This window comes from Primulina huaijiensis, chromosome 6 (genome assembly GCF_012295235.1).
Source record: "Primulina huaijiensis isolate GDHJ02 chromosome 6, ASM1229523v2, whole genome shotgun sequence".
NCBI lineage: Eukaryota > Viridiplantae > Streptophyta > Magnoliopsida > Lamiales > Gesneriaceae > Primulina > Primulina huaijiensis.
In genome coordinates, this window is record NC_133311.1 from 42,424 (window position 1) to 57,837 (window position 15,414).

Genomic DNA, 15,414 nt, shown 5'->3' on the forward strand with positions numbered 1-15,414 from the left:
CTCTCCCATTAATATACACGATTTTCTTAACGTTGGAAAGGACATAACAACGTTAACCTGATACTTTGTACAGACGTGTTTCTGTCGATATGTTGAGCATTAAATGATCTTTGATAAACGCATTTAATGTTCCTTTTGCACAACACCGTTCGGAGTTGCTTTTCTTGAGGATTTCCTTTCAAGGAAACTGTTTTGGGCAACAGAGCTTTAAGTCTATGCTCGGTCTTCTTCTTTCTGGAAAAAATAATTGAATGTAGATCAATCTTGGAACTGATGAAAGTATGCATTGACTTCAAGGCGGTGTAATACTTTGAATGTATTAGGCCGGTCTGAGATACATTAAGTTTCAAGTTGAATCTGCTATCGGTCTTGAATTAAGCGGTTGAAACTCCTTTGAGCTTTGAAGCGGTCGAACTGATGCATATCTTATAAACGAACCGCAGCTGATTTCGAGCTTGTTAGTTTTTACCATACACCAAAATTCTTGGGAATAATAATTTTTCAACAATTTTCCCCTTTTTGGTGATGACAAAACCTAGCTGTATGGCTATACGAAGATATAAATGATCGAAAAAATATTGTATTTCATTAAGTGAATGAAATTACAATGAACATAGTAACTAGCTGTATTTTGAAAATATGCAAGAAAAGTTTCTATGAACCTTTTACTTTGATCCACTGCTTTTCGCCTCATCTCCCATTTCTTTTAATTTATGTAATTTCTTCATAACAGATATTTCTGCTTCTTGTATTGCCTTTTGACGCTCTCTTTCCCCCCTTTTGACATCACCATGAACAATAAATTCCATGATTTCTGCAAGCTGAGCACCTTGAGCATCGCGGCGTTGTTCAAAATTTGTTTGAAGACGGGCTATTTGCCCTGATAGACCAAGGCATAGTTCAAGATGTGCATAATTATATTTTGCTTGCTTGAGAGAAAAAATTGATTCCATGGTGGAAAGATCATTTCGGAGAGCAGTCTTGAGTGATCGAAAATCTTCCTTGAGATCAAATTGTTTTTGAGTGAAAGCCAAAATGGATTTATCCATGGTGATCAACTGAGTCAAAATCTGTTGTTGACGACTCTCTTCTAGAGATACTTCTTCTGCATGTTGTCCTTCTTCGGATAAAGACTTGTCTGTGAACGTAACCAATTGAGAGAAGGAGAGCTTACCAGCATATTTTGAGTAATCAGGCTCATGGAGTTCAGCGGTAAAGCTCGCAATGATTTTATCAATATCATCCGTGGAGTCAGAGGTTTTGGTGCCAGTTAAAATTTGTTCCTCAGGTTTTGTTGCTGAAAGACTAGATGGATGAGAGTGGGCAAGCAGTGAAGACATGATCGGCTCGGTTTCCTGTACTTTCTTGGTAGAGGACAACAGCTGTTCTGAATGAGCTGTTGGATCATTGTTAGTGGGAGAGACCGGTGGAGAGACTGTTTGATCTTGAAAAGTCACAGCTTTATCAAAATCAGATAAAAACTTTTCTGCCTCATCAACCGAGACAGTTTGATCTACTGAAAGATCAAGTGGAGGCAGTTGAGTAGACTTTTCCATGGCAGAGATCGTAGGAGACTCGGATGGAATATCGGTGGCAATCTGATGACTCTGTGTTTCAGCATTTGGAAATGCTTCAGGCGTGATTTCTTCAGAATGAGGCATAGTAGTTTCTTCATCACCTGATTGAGCTGGCACAGAAAATACTGGTGAAGAAGGTTTAGTGCTTGTACCAGGAGAAAGAGATGAAGAATCCTTTTTGGTAGGGATGTTTTGAAGCTGTGCTGAATCCAGATCTTCATTAATTTCCATAAGAAAATCAAACTTGCCCTGTTCTGCAGTGGCTGGAAGGTTGAGATCCTGACGCATTTGAGCGACGCACATAGCAAGTCCCAAAGCGTCCATCTCAAGTTGAGAAATTACTGCAGAATCATCCATGGCAGTAGGACTTACAGGATCAAAATTTTGCCTTTTTAGCTGAATAATGATTCGGAGAGTGCTTTCCTTCATTTGAAGTTCCAGAAAGTCTCGTCGACGAAGGGCGGTTTGAATATCAGCCGTTTCTGCCCATTCCAAAATGGACCGTTCAAGCTTGGCGACTGCTTTTATTTTTCCGGATTTAAGTAGCGAATCAAAAGTTACAGCCGTCCGATATTGAACCCATTTATCAAACATCTTGATCTTTTTCTGGACAGCCTCATTTACACGCTCGCTTGCGAGTACTATGGCTGTATTAACTGCATTGTTTTGCGGTGGATTTTCAAACATGACATGTTTGCCCTTATCTGAGGATAGAATGATTGGAATTCCAGAATAAGATGACTGAATTTCTGGTTCTGCAATTTGAATTCCCTTCAGCTTAGTGATTGCGATTGCTGGAATTGGGGTATGAACTAATGGTGCCGAAAGATGCTTGACCAGCTTGATCTTAGCTGGTTGTGCAGTTATCTTTTTCTTAAAGACCAGAGCAACTGGAACGTTATTTGTGGATTCTTCATCAGAGCTGGTCTTTAGAACCAGCTTCCTTTTAGTTGCCTTGGCGGTCGAACCGATTTTTGCTGATTTCTTTTGTTTCACAAACTCTTCCCCGGCTTCCGTCTTGATTGAGACCAACACTTCATCTGTCGGCCGATTCTTTTTGATGAACTTTTCAACCGACACCCAGATGAAGAGTTTAGTTTTGACAACATCTATCATATCAACCGGTTGAACCCCGGCATCAGTCAGCATATGACATATCTGAACCGCAAAACCTTGCGATTGATTTTCTTTGTTAATCATGGCCACCAATATCTTAAAAAAAACTTCAGACCAGTTTACTCATAATTTGGAGGAGATAGTAGCCATAACAATAAATTTTTCCAGGGTGATTTTATCATAAGCTCCAGCTTTGGCGAGCAATCTTTTTTCAACGATATCTGCCAGAAGTCTGGATTCAATCTTTAAGTCCCGCTTTTGACAAGTTGGATGAGAGATTGGAGAGTCTGTGTCTGAGAAGGTACTGCGACAGATATCAATATTTTCATTTGACAGTGTGGAGAAAGCAGTCACTCCTTCAGTGGGTAGGCTGAACAATTCAGCAAACATCTTCTGTGTGCACAGAAGTTTTTTGTTTTGTACGGCACATATAATTTCGCCGTTCTTCATGTGTGCTGACTCGAAGATCTCCTTCAGCAGTGTGTCGGAATATTTATAGTCGCAGCCCAGAAATGAGCGAAGCCCAGAGTGTTCTATATCTCGAAACATTGCTTGCATTGATTTGTTGGGCATGGCAAAGATGGTTGCGAAGTTAACCTCGACAGTGTTCTGATTGATAGAGGCAGCCATTGTCTTGATTTACTGAGAGAGTTTGAATTCAACACCTGCAAGTTAGATGAGAGTGCGATCGAGTTGCAAAAACAAAATAAGCTCAGCACGGTTGCAAATGTAGAGTATGTATGTGCAGTTCAATCACTCACTAGTCAGTCCACGTGGAGGACTGTTAGTGGAGAGAATTTTTGAAAATTTTGAAAATCTTGGGCGGCGGTAAAATAAGTAATTTTGTAATTTCAAAAATAACAGCTGTCACGTCAGTCAAAAGCAGTTGAAAGGTTTGAGTAATTACGCAATGACGTGGAGGTATTCTGCCCAAGTAAAATGAACCGTATCAGTAATGTAGTTAGGAGGAAACAGTTGAGACGTCTATTTGATTAATGACTGAACCGTTTTCCCCCTAAACATGTGGATTAAATACTAATCCAGGATGATAAACCGTCGATGGCTTTAGATAGAAAGCCTCTTTGACTTCTAGTGTCTGTCAATTTGCGAGAGACCCTTCCATCTATAAATATCAGTAGAGGGGTTAGTTTTGCAAACAACATATATCAAGATGGCAAATGCAGGCAGTTCAAGTGAGCCAGATCTGGTGAAAGAATTTATTGAATCGGTGTTAGCTTCCCGCAAGGCTGCTCTTAAAGATAGCATTTTTGAGAAGACGCTGGCAGTCTGGACAACGATCGAAGAGCTTCGGTCCTCCATTGATGGAGGAGTAGGTGTTATAGCTGAGGAGATGACACTTCTGAAGAAATATCAGTGACTTCTTTATGTCGCTGATGCATCGTACGTCTTCTCTGATGATGTCTACCTCCTCATGCTCTTAAAAGAGCAGAGGACTCTGAGGAAGATTGCTTCCTCAGATAACTTTTTACGCACCACCACTGGTAGGCTGACAGTTTGGTTGTGCAGCTGGTCGATGGCGGTTGATGATGAAGTTGGGGATGTACAACGCCGACTGTTTGTTCAATAAAATATTTCTATTTTTGAATTACTTTCTCTATCTTTACATTTTTGTTTATTTCCTGCAATACAAACTAAACAAACCGCAAGAATTAATCATATCAAGATATATCAATTAAGCCAAGCATATTACGGAAATGAGAGAACTTAGCCTATGGCAATGATTTTTGAAGATATCGGCTGTTTGTTGATCTGTATGAACATATTTGAGCCGTATTTCTTTCTTCATGACGTGTTCTCGGATGAAATGGTGTCTAATGTCAATATGTTTGGTCCGAGAGTGCATGACTGGATTATATGTGATGGCTATTGCACTGGTATTGTCGCAAAAAATAGGTGATTCTGTGGCTTGGATGCCGTAATATTTTAATTGTTGTTGTATCGACAACATCTGAGCACAACAACTTCCAACCGCAAGATATTCTGCTTCAGCGGTTGATGTAGCAATTGACGTTTGCTTCTTACTAAGCCATGATATCAACCGCTCGCCTAAAAATTGACACGAACCGCTTGTACTCTTTCTATCGAATTTGCACCCCGCATAATCTGCATTTGAGTAACCTACAAGACCAAGACTTGAATCTTTGGGATACCAAAGACCTACATTAGCAGTTTCTTTAAGATATTTAAGAATACGTTTAGCTGCAATAAAGTGAGATTGCATTGGTTTAGCTTGAAACTGTGCACATAAACAAACCGCAAACATAATGTCCGGTCGGCTGGCAGTCAGATATAGCAGAGAACCAATTAACCCTCTGTATATTTTTGTGTCAACAGAGATTCCCCATTCGCCTTTATCCAACTTGATTGATGAGCTCATTGGGGTGGAAGCTGGAGAGCAATTGTCCATGCCGAATTTCTTTAGCATGTCTCGAGTATATTTGACTTGATTGATAAATATTTAATTCGCTCATCATGCTCATATCAAATTGCTCCTGCATCATCTTAGAGAATCTCTTACATAGCTTGGGGTTAGTTGATCCAAAAATAATATCGTCCACATATACTTGTACAAACAATGAATGATCATTTTTTGAGAACGTAAACAATGTTTTATCTACCGTTCCAATTGAAAAACCATGCTCAAGCAAGAACTTGGTTAATGTGTCATATCATGCTCTCGGGGCCTGCTTTAGTCCATATAGAGCTTTGTCAAAGTTTGTAAACATACTCAGGGAAAGTGTGATTAACAAAGCCAGGTGGTTGTTTTACATGAACTTCCTCATTTAACAATCCATTCAAGAAAGCAGATTTAACATCCATTTGATATACTTTGAAATCTTTAAATGCTGCAAATGCTAAAAATATTATAATGGCCTCTAGCTTGGCTACAGGGGCAAACGATTCGTCAAAATCTATGCCTTCTTCTTGTCTATAGCCCTGAGCTACTAGCCTAGCCTTGTTTCTTATAATCAAGCCATTTTCATCCATCTTGTTTCTGAAAACCCATCTAGTTCCAATTACATGAGTGTTATTGGGCCGAGGAACTAGATGTCAAACTTTACTTCTTTCAAACTGATTCAGTTCTTCTTGCATGGCTTCTATCCAATTTGTGTCAAGTAGTGCATCATCTATTTTCTTAGGTTCTATATGAGAGACGAATGCACCATGCATAAATTCATTTATCATTTGATTTCTAGTTCTAAGAGGAGCAGCAGGGTTACCGATGACCAGCTCAAGTGGATGATCTTTTTTCCACTAAAGACATGGTCCATATGGATTTAGCTCGGTTGGTTGAATGATTTCTTCTTCTTGATCCAAAGCTCCTTCTTCATTTTGTACATTTTGCGGTTGCTGGTTGTCTTCTGGTTCGTTCACTTGTTGAGTTTGTTCTTGAGCGGTTGGATTTTCTTTTGGTATGCTTCCACATGTTTTTCTCAGATCTACCTCATCCTCACTGCTTGCTTCAAAGTTAGTAGCATCAAAATTATTTATGAAATCATGTATGCTGCTAATGTTATTGTCATGACATATAGATGATTCATCAAAGACAATATGTATGGATTCTTCGACAGTGAGAGTTCTTTGGTTGTAAGCTCTATATGCTTTGCTTACTGCTGAATAGCCTAAAAATATACCATTATCAGCTTTTACATCAAAGACAGTAAGATGTGTTTTACCATTAATATGAATGAAACACTTACAACCGAATATGCGAAAGTACCCAACATCAGGATGTTTACCGGTCCATATTTCATATGGAGTCTTCTCATGATTTTTATTAATCATGGACCGGTTTTGAGTGTAACAGGTTGTGTTTATAGCTTCAGCCCATAACCTTTGTGAAATACCAGATTCAGCTAGCATGGTTCTAGCTGCCTCTTTCAAAGTGCGGTTTCTCCTTTCAGCTACTCCATTCTGTTGTGGAGATCTTGCTGCTGACAGTTCATGTTTTATGCCATGATCTTCAAGATAGGATGATAGGAATTGGTTTAGAAATTCAGTTCCTCTGTCACTCCTGATTCTGTCAATTGCTTTGCTTTTCTCATTCTGAAGCCTTTTGAGCAGCTTGATTAGTTGATCAGCGGTTTGATCTTTGGAGCTCAAGATTATCACCCATGTAAATCTGGAGAAGTCATCAGTTACGACAAGAGTATATTTCCTTCCCCCTAAGCTTATTACCGGTATTGGTCCGAACAAGTCCATATGAAGGATTCCAGGAATCTAGTTGATGAGTTTCTTCCTTTATTTTTGAATGTTGAACGAAACTGTTTTCCTAATTGACATGCATTGCAAACTTTATCTTTGGCAAAATCAACGTTAGGCAATCTAGATACAAGATTAAGTTTACTGATAGTAGCAATGGATTTAAAATTGAGATGATTAAGACGCTTATGCCAAAGCCAATTTTTATTTCCATTTAAAGCAACAAAACAAGTAGGTACGCTGAGACAATCATCATTCCATTTGACTTTGTATGTATTTTGCTTTCTATGTCCAGTTATCATGATATTACCAGCTTTGATTCTCACAGTGCATAAGAGTTTTTGAAATTCTACGATGTAACCACTGTCACATAGTTTGCTTATACTTATCAGGTTATAACAAAGATTTTCTACTAGAAGTACATCTCTAATGATAATTTTGTCGTGGATAATGTTACCCTTACCCACATCTTTACCTTTAGAATTGTCGCCGAAGGTGATTATTGGACATTTGCAGTTAACTACTTCTGATAAGAGATCTTTGTTTCCAGTCATGTGTCTAGAGCATCCACTATCCAAGAACCAGATGGATTCTTCCAGGTTCCTTTTCTTTGACACCTGACATTATTGAAAATAGAAATTGGTACCCTTTTCTATTTGGGTCCTGAGTTTATCAGTCCTTTAGGGATCCATACTTGAATTATCCTGAAGGATTTTTCATGATGTGTCCTAAAGTAGTTGATGTTGTGTGCATAATCAAGTGATGTATGCAGTCCTTGTGTAGTATGCTGTTTCAACCGTTTTTCATTGTCACTCAATTGATACCTCTTTTGAACAAGTCGACTGTTGTGGTAATGGTTAGGTCTAGTTTTTGAATGATTTCCAGTTGACCCTGGCTTTCTGCTGGCCCAATTTGAACCGTTATGAGCGGTTGTAATAGGCCTGCATCTGAGCCATGATCTGTTGGTTTTAGCATTCTCAATTTCGACGTATCCTAAGCCACATCGCCTTCTGTTATTTTCTAGATTTACATTCTGAGTGCCTTGATCTTCAGGTTTATCATGTTCATATACCGTATTAGATCTGACAAATTTAATTGGTTTTCAATTGCCTTTTTCTAGTAGCGGTTGAGTTTGTGCTCCTGAGGTGCTGCATTCATTAATGCTATAACCTAGCCCGGTTCTGTCTCCCGCTGGCTTTTGCATTTCCTGCATCCTATTCAGAGAAATAGAGGACTTGTTCCAAGTGTTGACTGTATTAATCAACATTTTGTTTTCTTTCAAAGTAGCATGGAACAATCTTCGCAGATCATCATTCTCAGCCGTTAGCAGACTTGACTTTACTCTCAAACAATTAACCTCTTTTTGCTGCGAACAGCTAGAGAGAGTTAACTTGTTTTCCAAGTTTTGTTTTTCTGTTTTGGCTTCATTGAACTGCTGTGATAGCCTCTTAAACTCATCTACCATGTCGTGAAGTGCGGTGACAAGATCTACTCGAGTGAATTCATCAGAGTTAAAGTCAAATACCATTTCATCAGTAGATTCTTGATCTTCTTTGGCCATGAGACACTCTACTTTCTCATCTGCGCTTTCACTTGAAGATTCTTCGGAAATAGATTTTTCAGATTCTGATTCAGCCCATTTGCCTTAGTCTTCTTCTGCAACTAGGACTCGTTGACTTTTCTTTTTGATGAATCTTTTGTTGTCTTTAACTTGTCTTCTGTCACCTGATTTCTTTTCATCTTTTCTTGGCTTGTTGCATTCTGCAATAAAGTGTCCTCTCTTTCCAAAGTTAAAGCAAGCTTGACCATCATCAGTATGGTCCTTGTTGAAGTAAGGTTTATTCATTTGAGATTGATTCTTACGCATGAATTTACTGAATTTTTTAACGAATAAAGACATGGCTTCATTACTTAATTGCTCAGCCGATTTCTTACTTGAGGACTCTTCGACCGGAAGAGTCACTATGGTAGCTGGCAGTGCCTTTGTTTGTTGCGATGTGGATGGATCCTCTTCAGTTCGTATTACTAGCTCGAACTCATACGCTTTAAGGTCGGCGAAGAGATCATGAAGTTCTAGTTTGTTCAGGATCTTTTGATTCTCGCATTGCTATAGTCTTTACATCCCATTCTCTGGGAAGAGCTCGCATAACCTTCAACGCAATTTTTCTGTTGGAATATTCTTTTCCGAGTGAGGTGAGTTCGATGATGATACTGCTGATCGTTCGTCAAATTCTGCAAGAGTTTCTCCTGGCTTAATCTTTGCGTTGTCAAACTTCTGGATAGCCACTGTCAACTTGTTTTCCTTAGTCTGATCATTGCCTTCGCATAGTTGAGTAAGTTTTTCCTATATTTCCTTCGCAATAGTGCAGGTCTTGATTTTAGCGAACATATTCTTGTCCAGAATCTTATAGAAGATACATTTCGCAACGTTATCCAAATTTGCCTTCTTTTTCTCCTCAGCTGTCCATTCAGATATGTGCTTTTCAACCATCTGAGGAGCACCTTCAGTTGTTGTTGCAGCTGTATTCACCTTCAGAATTCTCATTGGCCCGTCAGTGATGACATACACCATGTCGTCATCTTGGGCTGCTAAGTGTGCCTGCATGCGAATTTTCCAATCATCATAATCTTCTTTAGAGAACATAGGAATTTTATTGAAAGATGCCATATGTATTCAAAATATATCAGTGTTTGAGAAAACCCCGCTCTAATACCACTTGTTAGGATCGGGAAAGAGTTTAGAGGGGGGTGAATGAACTCTTTCAAATTTTCTCGTGTACGAGTGTGATTTCAACCGTTTTTTAGGCGGTTGAAAACGTCTTCTCAAACGGTTGAGAATGTGAACCACTATTAAGTGCGGAAAACGGTTCACAATATTCAATGCAACTTAAAACACAATATCAAGCTAAAACAATGAATAGAGACTAGACAGATAAATGATTGCGGAAAGTAAAGTGACACAGGTTTGTTATGGATGTTCGGAGAATGAATACTCCTACGTCACCCCTTCTTCCTCCTTAAGAAGGATGCCACCAAAAGACTTTGGCTTTACAAACTTCTTGCAAGAGCCCGCTCCAATCAGGACTTATCACACTGCCTATTTTGGAACTCTTAGTGATCACTTTACACTTCTGGATATTTAAGAACACTTATTTCACCGAATATCAAAGTTGAATCAAATAACCAAAGGGTTAATGATATGAATAAATAATTTTGATTTAGTAGCACGTAAATGATCCTTAGAGGATCAGATAAATTTCTCTTTCTGTGCGTGCTGATTGAGCGATGGAGTATATGAACTTTTAAGAGCGCTCTAAGATCTTTTTAAATATGCAAGCGAGTTGTAATATTGCAGCTGGGAATCGAGAGAGTTTCTTCCAGCATACTCTTCCGTTAATATACACGATTTCCTTAACGATCGGAAAGGACATAACAACGTTAACATGATACTCTGTACAGACGTGTTGCTGTCGATATGTTGAGCATTAAATGATCTTTGATAAACGCATTTAATGTTTTTTTTGCACAACATTGTTCTGAGTCGCTTTTCTTGAGGAGTTCCTTTTAAGGAAACTGTTTTGGGCAACAGAGCTTTATGTCTATGCTTGGTCTTCCTCTTTCTGGAAAAAATAATTGAATGTAGATCAATCTTGGAACTGATGAAAGTATGCGTTGACTCCAAGGCGGTGTAATACTTTGAATGTATTAGGCCGGTCTGAGATACATTAAGTTTCAAGTTGAATCTGCTATCGGTCTTGAAGTAAGCGGTTGAAACTCCTTTGAGCTTTGAATTGGTCGAACTGATGCATATCTTATAAACGAACCGCAGCTGATTTCGAGCTTGTTAGTTTTTACCATACAACAAAATGCTTGGGAATAATAATTTTTCAACACAAGTATTAATGAAAATGAATATGATAATGAAATTGAAACAATTGTGGAAGAAAATATACAAGAAGAAAACTTAAATCAACAATCTGAAGTTTTTTCAATAGAAAGTTTTGAGTTTGAAAATAATTTAAAAGAAGATGATAATACAAAACTTGAATTAAAAGTTTTACCATTAGAATTGAAATATGTATTTCTTTGTGAAAATAAAACATTTCATATTGTAATTCCTTCCAATATTTTACCAAATCAAGAAGAAGATTTAATTAAATTACTTAAAAAATATAAAAATGCAATTGGATGGACTTTGAAAGATATAAAAGGAATGAATCCTTTAATTTGTACACATAAAATTCACTTGGAAGAAAATGCTAAAACATATCAACAACCACAAAGAATGTTAAATCCACATATGAAAGAAGTTGTTAAGAATGAATTATTAAAGCTATTAGACGCTGGAATTATCTATCCAATCTCAGATAGTAAATGCGTAAGTCCAACACAAGTAGTACCTAAAAATTCAGGCATCACTGTAATAAAAAATGAAAAGGGAGAGTTATTACAAGCTAGGATTCCATCTAGTTAGCGTATGTGTATTGATTTTAGAAAATTAAATGATACAACTAGAAAAGATTATTCCCCACTATCATTTTCAGATCAAATTCTAGAAAAAGTAGCAGGAAATTCTTATTACTGTTTTCTTGATGGTATTCGGGGTATTATCAAATACCTATATCATTAGAAGATCAGGAAAAAACTACTTTCACTTGTCCTTTCGGAACTTTTGCATTTAAAAGAATGTCATTTGGTTTATGTAATGCTCCGGCTACTTTTCACAGATGCATGTTAAGTATTTTCAGTGATATGATTGAAGAATTCGTTGAAGTTTTTTATAGATGATATAACTGTTTTTGGAAATTCATTTGAAAATTGTCTTAAAACCTAGAAGAAGTATTAAAAAGTTGTGAAGAAAAAAATCTTGTTTTAAATTGAGAAAAATGTCATTATATGGTTAAATCTGGAATTGTTTTAGGACATGTGATATCTGAAAAAGGAATTGAAGTTGATAAAGCCAAAGTTGATGTTATTGCTAATTTAACGTCACCAAAAACGGTCAAAGAAGTTCGATCATTCTTGGGTCATGCAGGATTTTATAGAAGGTTTATAAAAAATTTCAGCATAATATCTAAACCAATTTCAAATCTTTTAACAAAAGATACACAATTTGAATGGACTCAGAAATGTGAAAATGCTTTTAAAAAAATAATTAATCTTTTAATTACATCACATATTTTACAACATCCATATTGGTCTTTACCATTTGAATTAATGTGTGATGCAAGTGATTATGCTATAGGAGCTGTGTTAGGACAAAGAAAAGAAGGAAAACCTTACGCAATTTATTATGCTAGTAGAACCTTAAATAGTGCCCAAATAAATTATTCAACTACTGGAAAAGAATTACTTTCAGTAGTATTTGCATTAGATAAGTTTCGATCTTATTTAATTGGTTCTACTACTATTGTTTACACTGATCATTCTACCATAAAATATTTATCAAATAAACAAGATGCTAAGCCAAGATTAATACGGTGGATTTTATTGTTACAAGAATTTGATTTTATAATCAAAGATAAAAAAAGGAAAAGAAAATGTCGTAGCTAACCATTTATCTAGAATAATGATTGAATCTGTAGAACCCGTAAATTAGACTACGTATAAGTCATGCATAATTCCTAATATTTAAATTAAAATGATTTTATTGCATGAGTATTTAAATTCTCTTTTCTTTAAATTTATTTATTTCATGCAGTAGTTTAATTATTAGCTTTCAGTAAATTAAGTGAGGCCGGACTGGAGTTGGATTAAAGAGATAAATTTTAATGTTAAGAAATATCCCTAGATTTTATTTAAGTTAAATAATAAGTTAATTTAATGTAAAAGAAGGTTTAAGGAATATCTAAATAAGTTGAGTTAAGTAATAAATAAAGTTCAATAATTAATTCTTTAATTCCTTAAAATATTTAATGGGTAGATAAAACACTAGCGATTTAAAATTTAATATTTAAGAAATATTTTTCCTTTATTTTCTTAAGATTTTCGGCCACCCCTTCTCATTTTTAAAAGATTTAGTCTTTTTGATTTACAACTCTTATCCTTGATTCAATTCCTTATCCATTTTTTTAATTATTTTTCTTGAGAGATAATTCCACCACACTAAATCTTCAATAATTGATCATTAAGCAATATTTTTGCCTCTTTTAATCATCAAAATTCGGCCCTCTTATCTTTGTAGGATTTAAAACTTGTCAACTCACAATTTAATTGATTTTCTTCCTTATCCGTTTTTAGGAGATAAATCTCTCACTTTTTAATTCTCCAATAATTATTAATTAAACAATTCCCTACCCTATTTTAATAAATAAAAATCGATCACCCCTCTCCTTTCTTTTAAAAGATTTAAATGAGTTGACAACTCATTCTCTATTATCTCATTAATCTGTTTTAAATAGAGATTCTCCCCACCTTTAAATCTCCAACCAATAAATTATTTAAGCAATTTCTCCCTTGCTCCTAGACTAGAAGATCGACCAAGTGCATTCTAGAATTGCCCTCAAATCTTTTATTATCACCATCATTCCTTATCTCACAAACTAGAAGATAGAAAGAATATTTTCCTTCCTTTATCTTGCAACCTTTCCTCCATCTCCTAGACTCATTTCTTCTCTCCATTATTTCAAAATTCAGAGCATCTTTCAGAGTGTAAATCGTGAGGAAAAGGAAAAAAAAACACCGAGAGAAACAAGAGAGAAAAGTTGAAACAAAAAGCAAAGCACTCCGTCTCTTCCGCGCCGCGCCGTCGTAATCGTTTGTTTTCTTTCAAAACAAAAATCCAAGGCATGTTTATATCTTTCTTTGACTCTTCAATCAATTCATATTAACATTTTTAAACATTACATGATCATGATTTCCATGGCAAAACCGAATTTGGACTGCAACTTTCAAAGAAAAATCTGCACAGGAATTTTCGGCTCTTCCCACTTGTACTTCACGTTTCTTGTTGTTTCTGTTGTTGCAGGGTTGGGCTCGGTCCTAGGCTCCCAAGGCTGCACCTAGACATGTGTTAGGGTGTATTAGGATCATGTTGGTCCATCGGTTCAAGCCCCATACACGCTGAAATTCAGAAATGACGGCAACTCCCCAAGCGTGTCCCTTTTGCATTCGATTTTCTTGGTTGCTGTCAAAGGTTGATGTTTCTGATCTTGGCTGCCCTAGGGGCTATAGCCATGGTTAGAACATCTCTTTATTATGTCTAAGACATGACCAAGTCACCCTTTTGAGGCTTGGTCCATGGTGGAATCGGTTTTAAATCAAAAGAACAAGAACAGCCCCTTTCCCGTCGGCCCCCTTCATTTTACAGTAGGTGGGGTGTCGAGTTCGTGTTGTGTTGTGGATCTTGGTTGGCTTTTTAGCCCTTAGCCACGATTCATACCAAACCCCATGATGTCTAGATCAAGCCATGGTCAACCATATGGCCACTGTTATGATGCATGACAGCAACAAAACGAAATTTCAGAAAACATCACCGTATTGATTTTTGTGTCTCGGTTGAAGCTTGGTGTTGTCCTAGGTGTTGGATTGGATTGTGGTTGGCCTAGGGCCCTTAGCCATGGTTCAAGCCACACCTTAGGATGTTGGGAAGAGGCTCTGGTCGGTGGTTCAAGCCCCAATGGCCAATAGTCTCGCAAACGAAGCAATGTAAGCACTAGTGCGGTTGCTGGAATTTCTGGGCAGCAACCTGTTGCTTCGGTTCAGTGGCTCGTTTGAGTTCTTGGTTGGCTTTTAGCCTATGACCTTGAACTGGACAGTGCTTCATTGAGTTGGGAAGGTCATGTTTTTGGCCGTTCGTGATTTGGATCATTTTAGAGGTCGTACGAGAATTTACGGTGCGATGTTCCAAATTGACTCTCGAAAGATCGTTTCATGTTTTGGCCTCCATTCACCAAAATTTCAACTTGCATCATTTTTGGAGCATTATTTAGTCATTTTAGGTGTATTTTAATCATGACTAAATGATGGTTCGGTGTTGGTTTGGGTTGGCACGGAGTCATGATTAAATACGAAGTCGTTGGGCGTAATTGTCTCGTTTTGGATCCAATTACAAAGTTTGGTCAAGAAAATCATTTGCATAATTTTCATGTTAGATTTAAGTCGCAGCGAGCCTGGGAACGATCCAACCCATTTGGTAAAATTAATACAGGACATTTAATTACGTTATTTAATTATATTACGTGCATAAAAATAGAAATTATTCATTTTTGATATTTATGTGACATTGCTTGTGGCAATTACGTTATTGTGGGATTATTACTTCACCCGGTCGCCAGTTACCGGTCAGTTCAGTTTTGTACCACCCAGTATACTGTGGCATTAGTCTGATCAGACGATTAGTATTTCACCCGGTCGTCAGTTATCGGTCAATTCAGTTCAGTTCAGTGCAGTTCATGGGGCCACTTGCGTAGAACATAATCTCAACAAAATTATCATCCAGGCTATTTTATTACAGAGCTCTATTGAGCTAACAGTTCACTTATGATTTTCAGTTCAG

At 37.1% G+C, this 15,414-nt stretch overlaps 1 protein-coding gene across 1 annotated transcript; it reads right to left on the reverse strand.

Annotated features, from left to right (window-relative positions):
• Nucleotides 1-4,179: 4,179 nt before the first annotated feature.
• On the reverse strand, nucleotides 4,180-5,121 carry LOC140978899 (secreted RxLR effector protein 161-like). The gene is made up of 2 exons (XM_073444138.1): nucleotides 4,684-5,121; nucleotides 4,180-4,266 (listed from the first exon to the last, which is right to left on the reverse strand). Exons 1-2 carry the CDS (start codon nucleotides 5,119-5,121, stop codon nucleotides 4,180-4,182), a joined length of 525 nt encoding a protein of 174 aa, XP_073300239.1.
• Nucleotides 5,122-15,414: the final 10,293 nt, after the last annotated feature.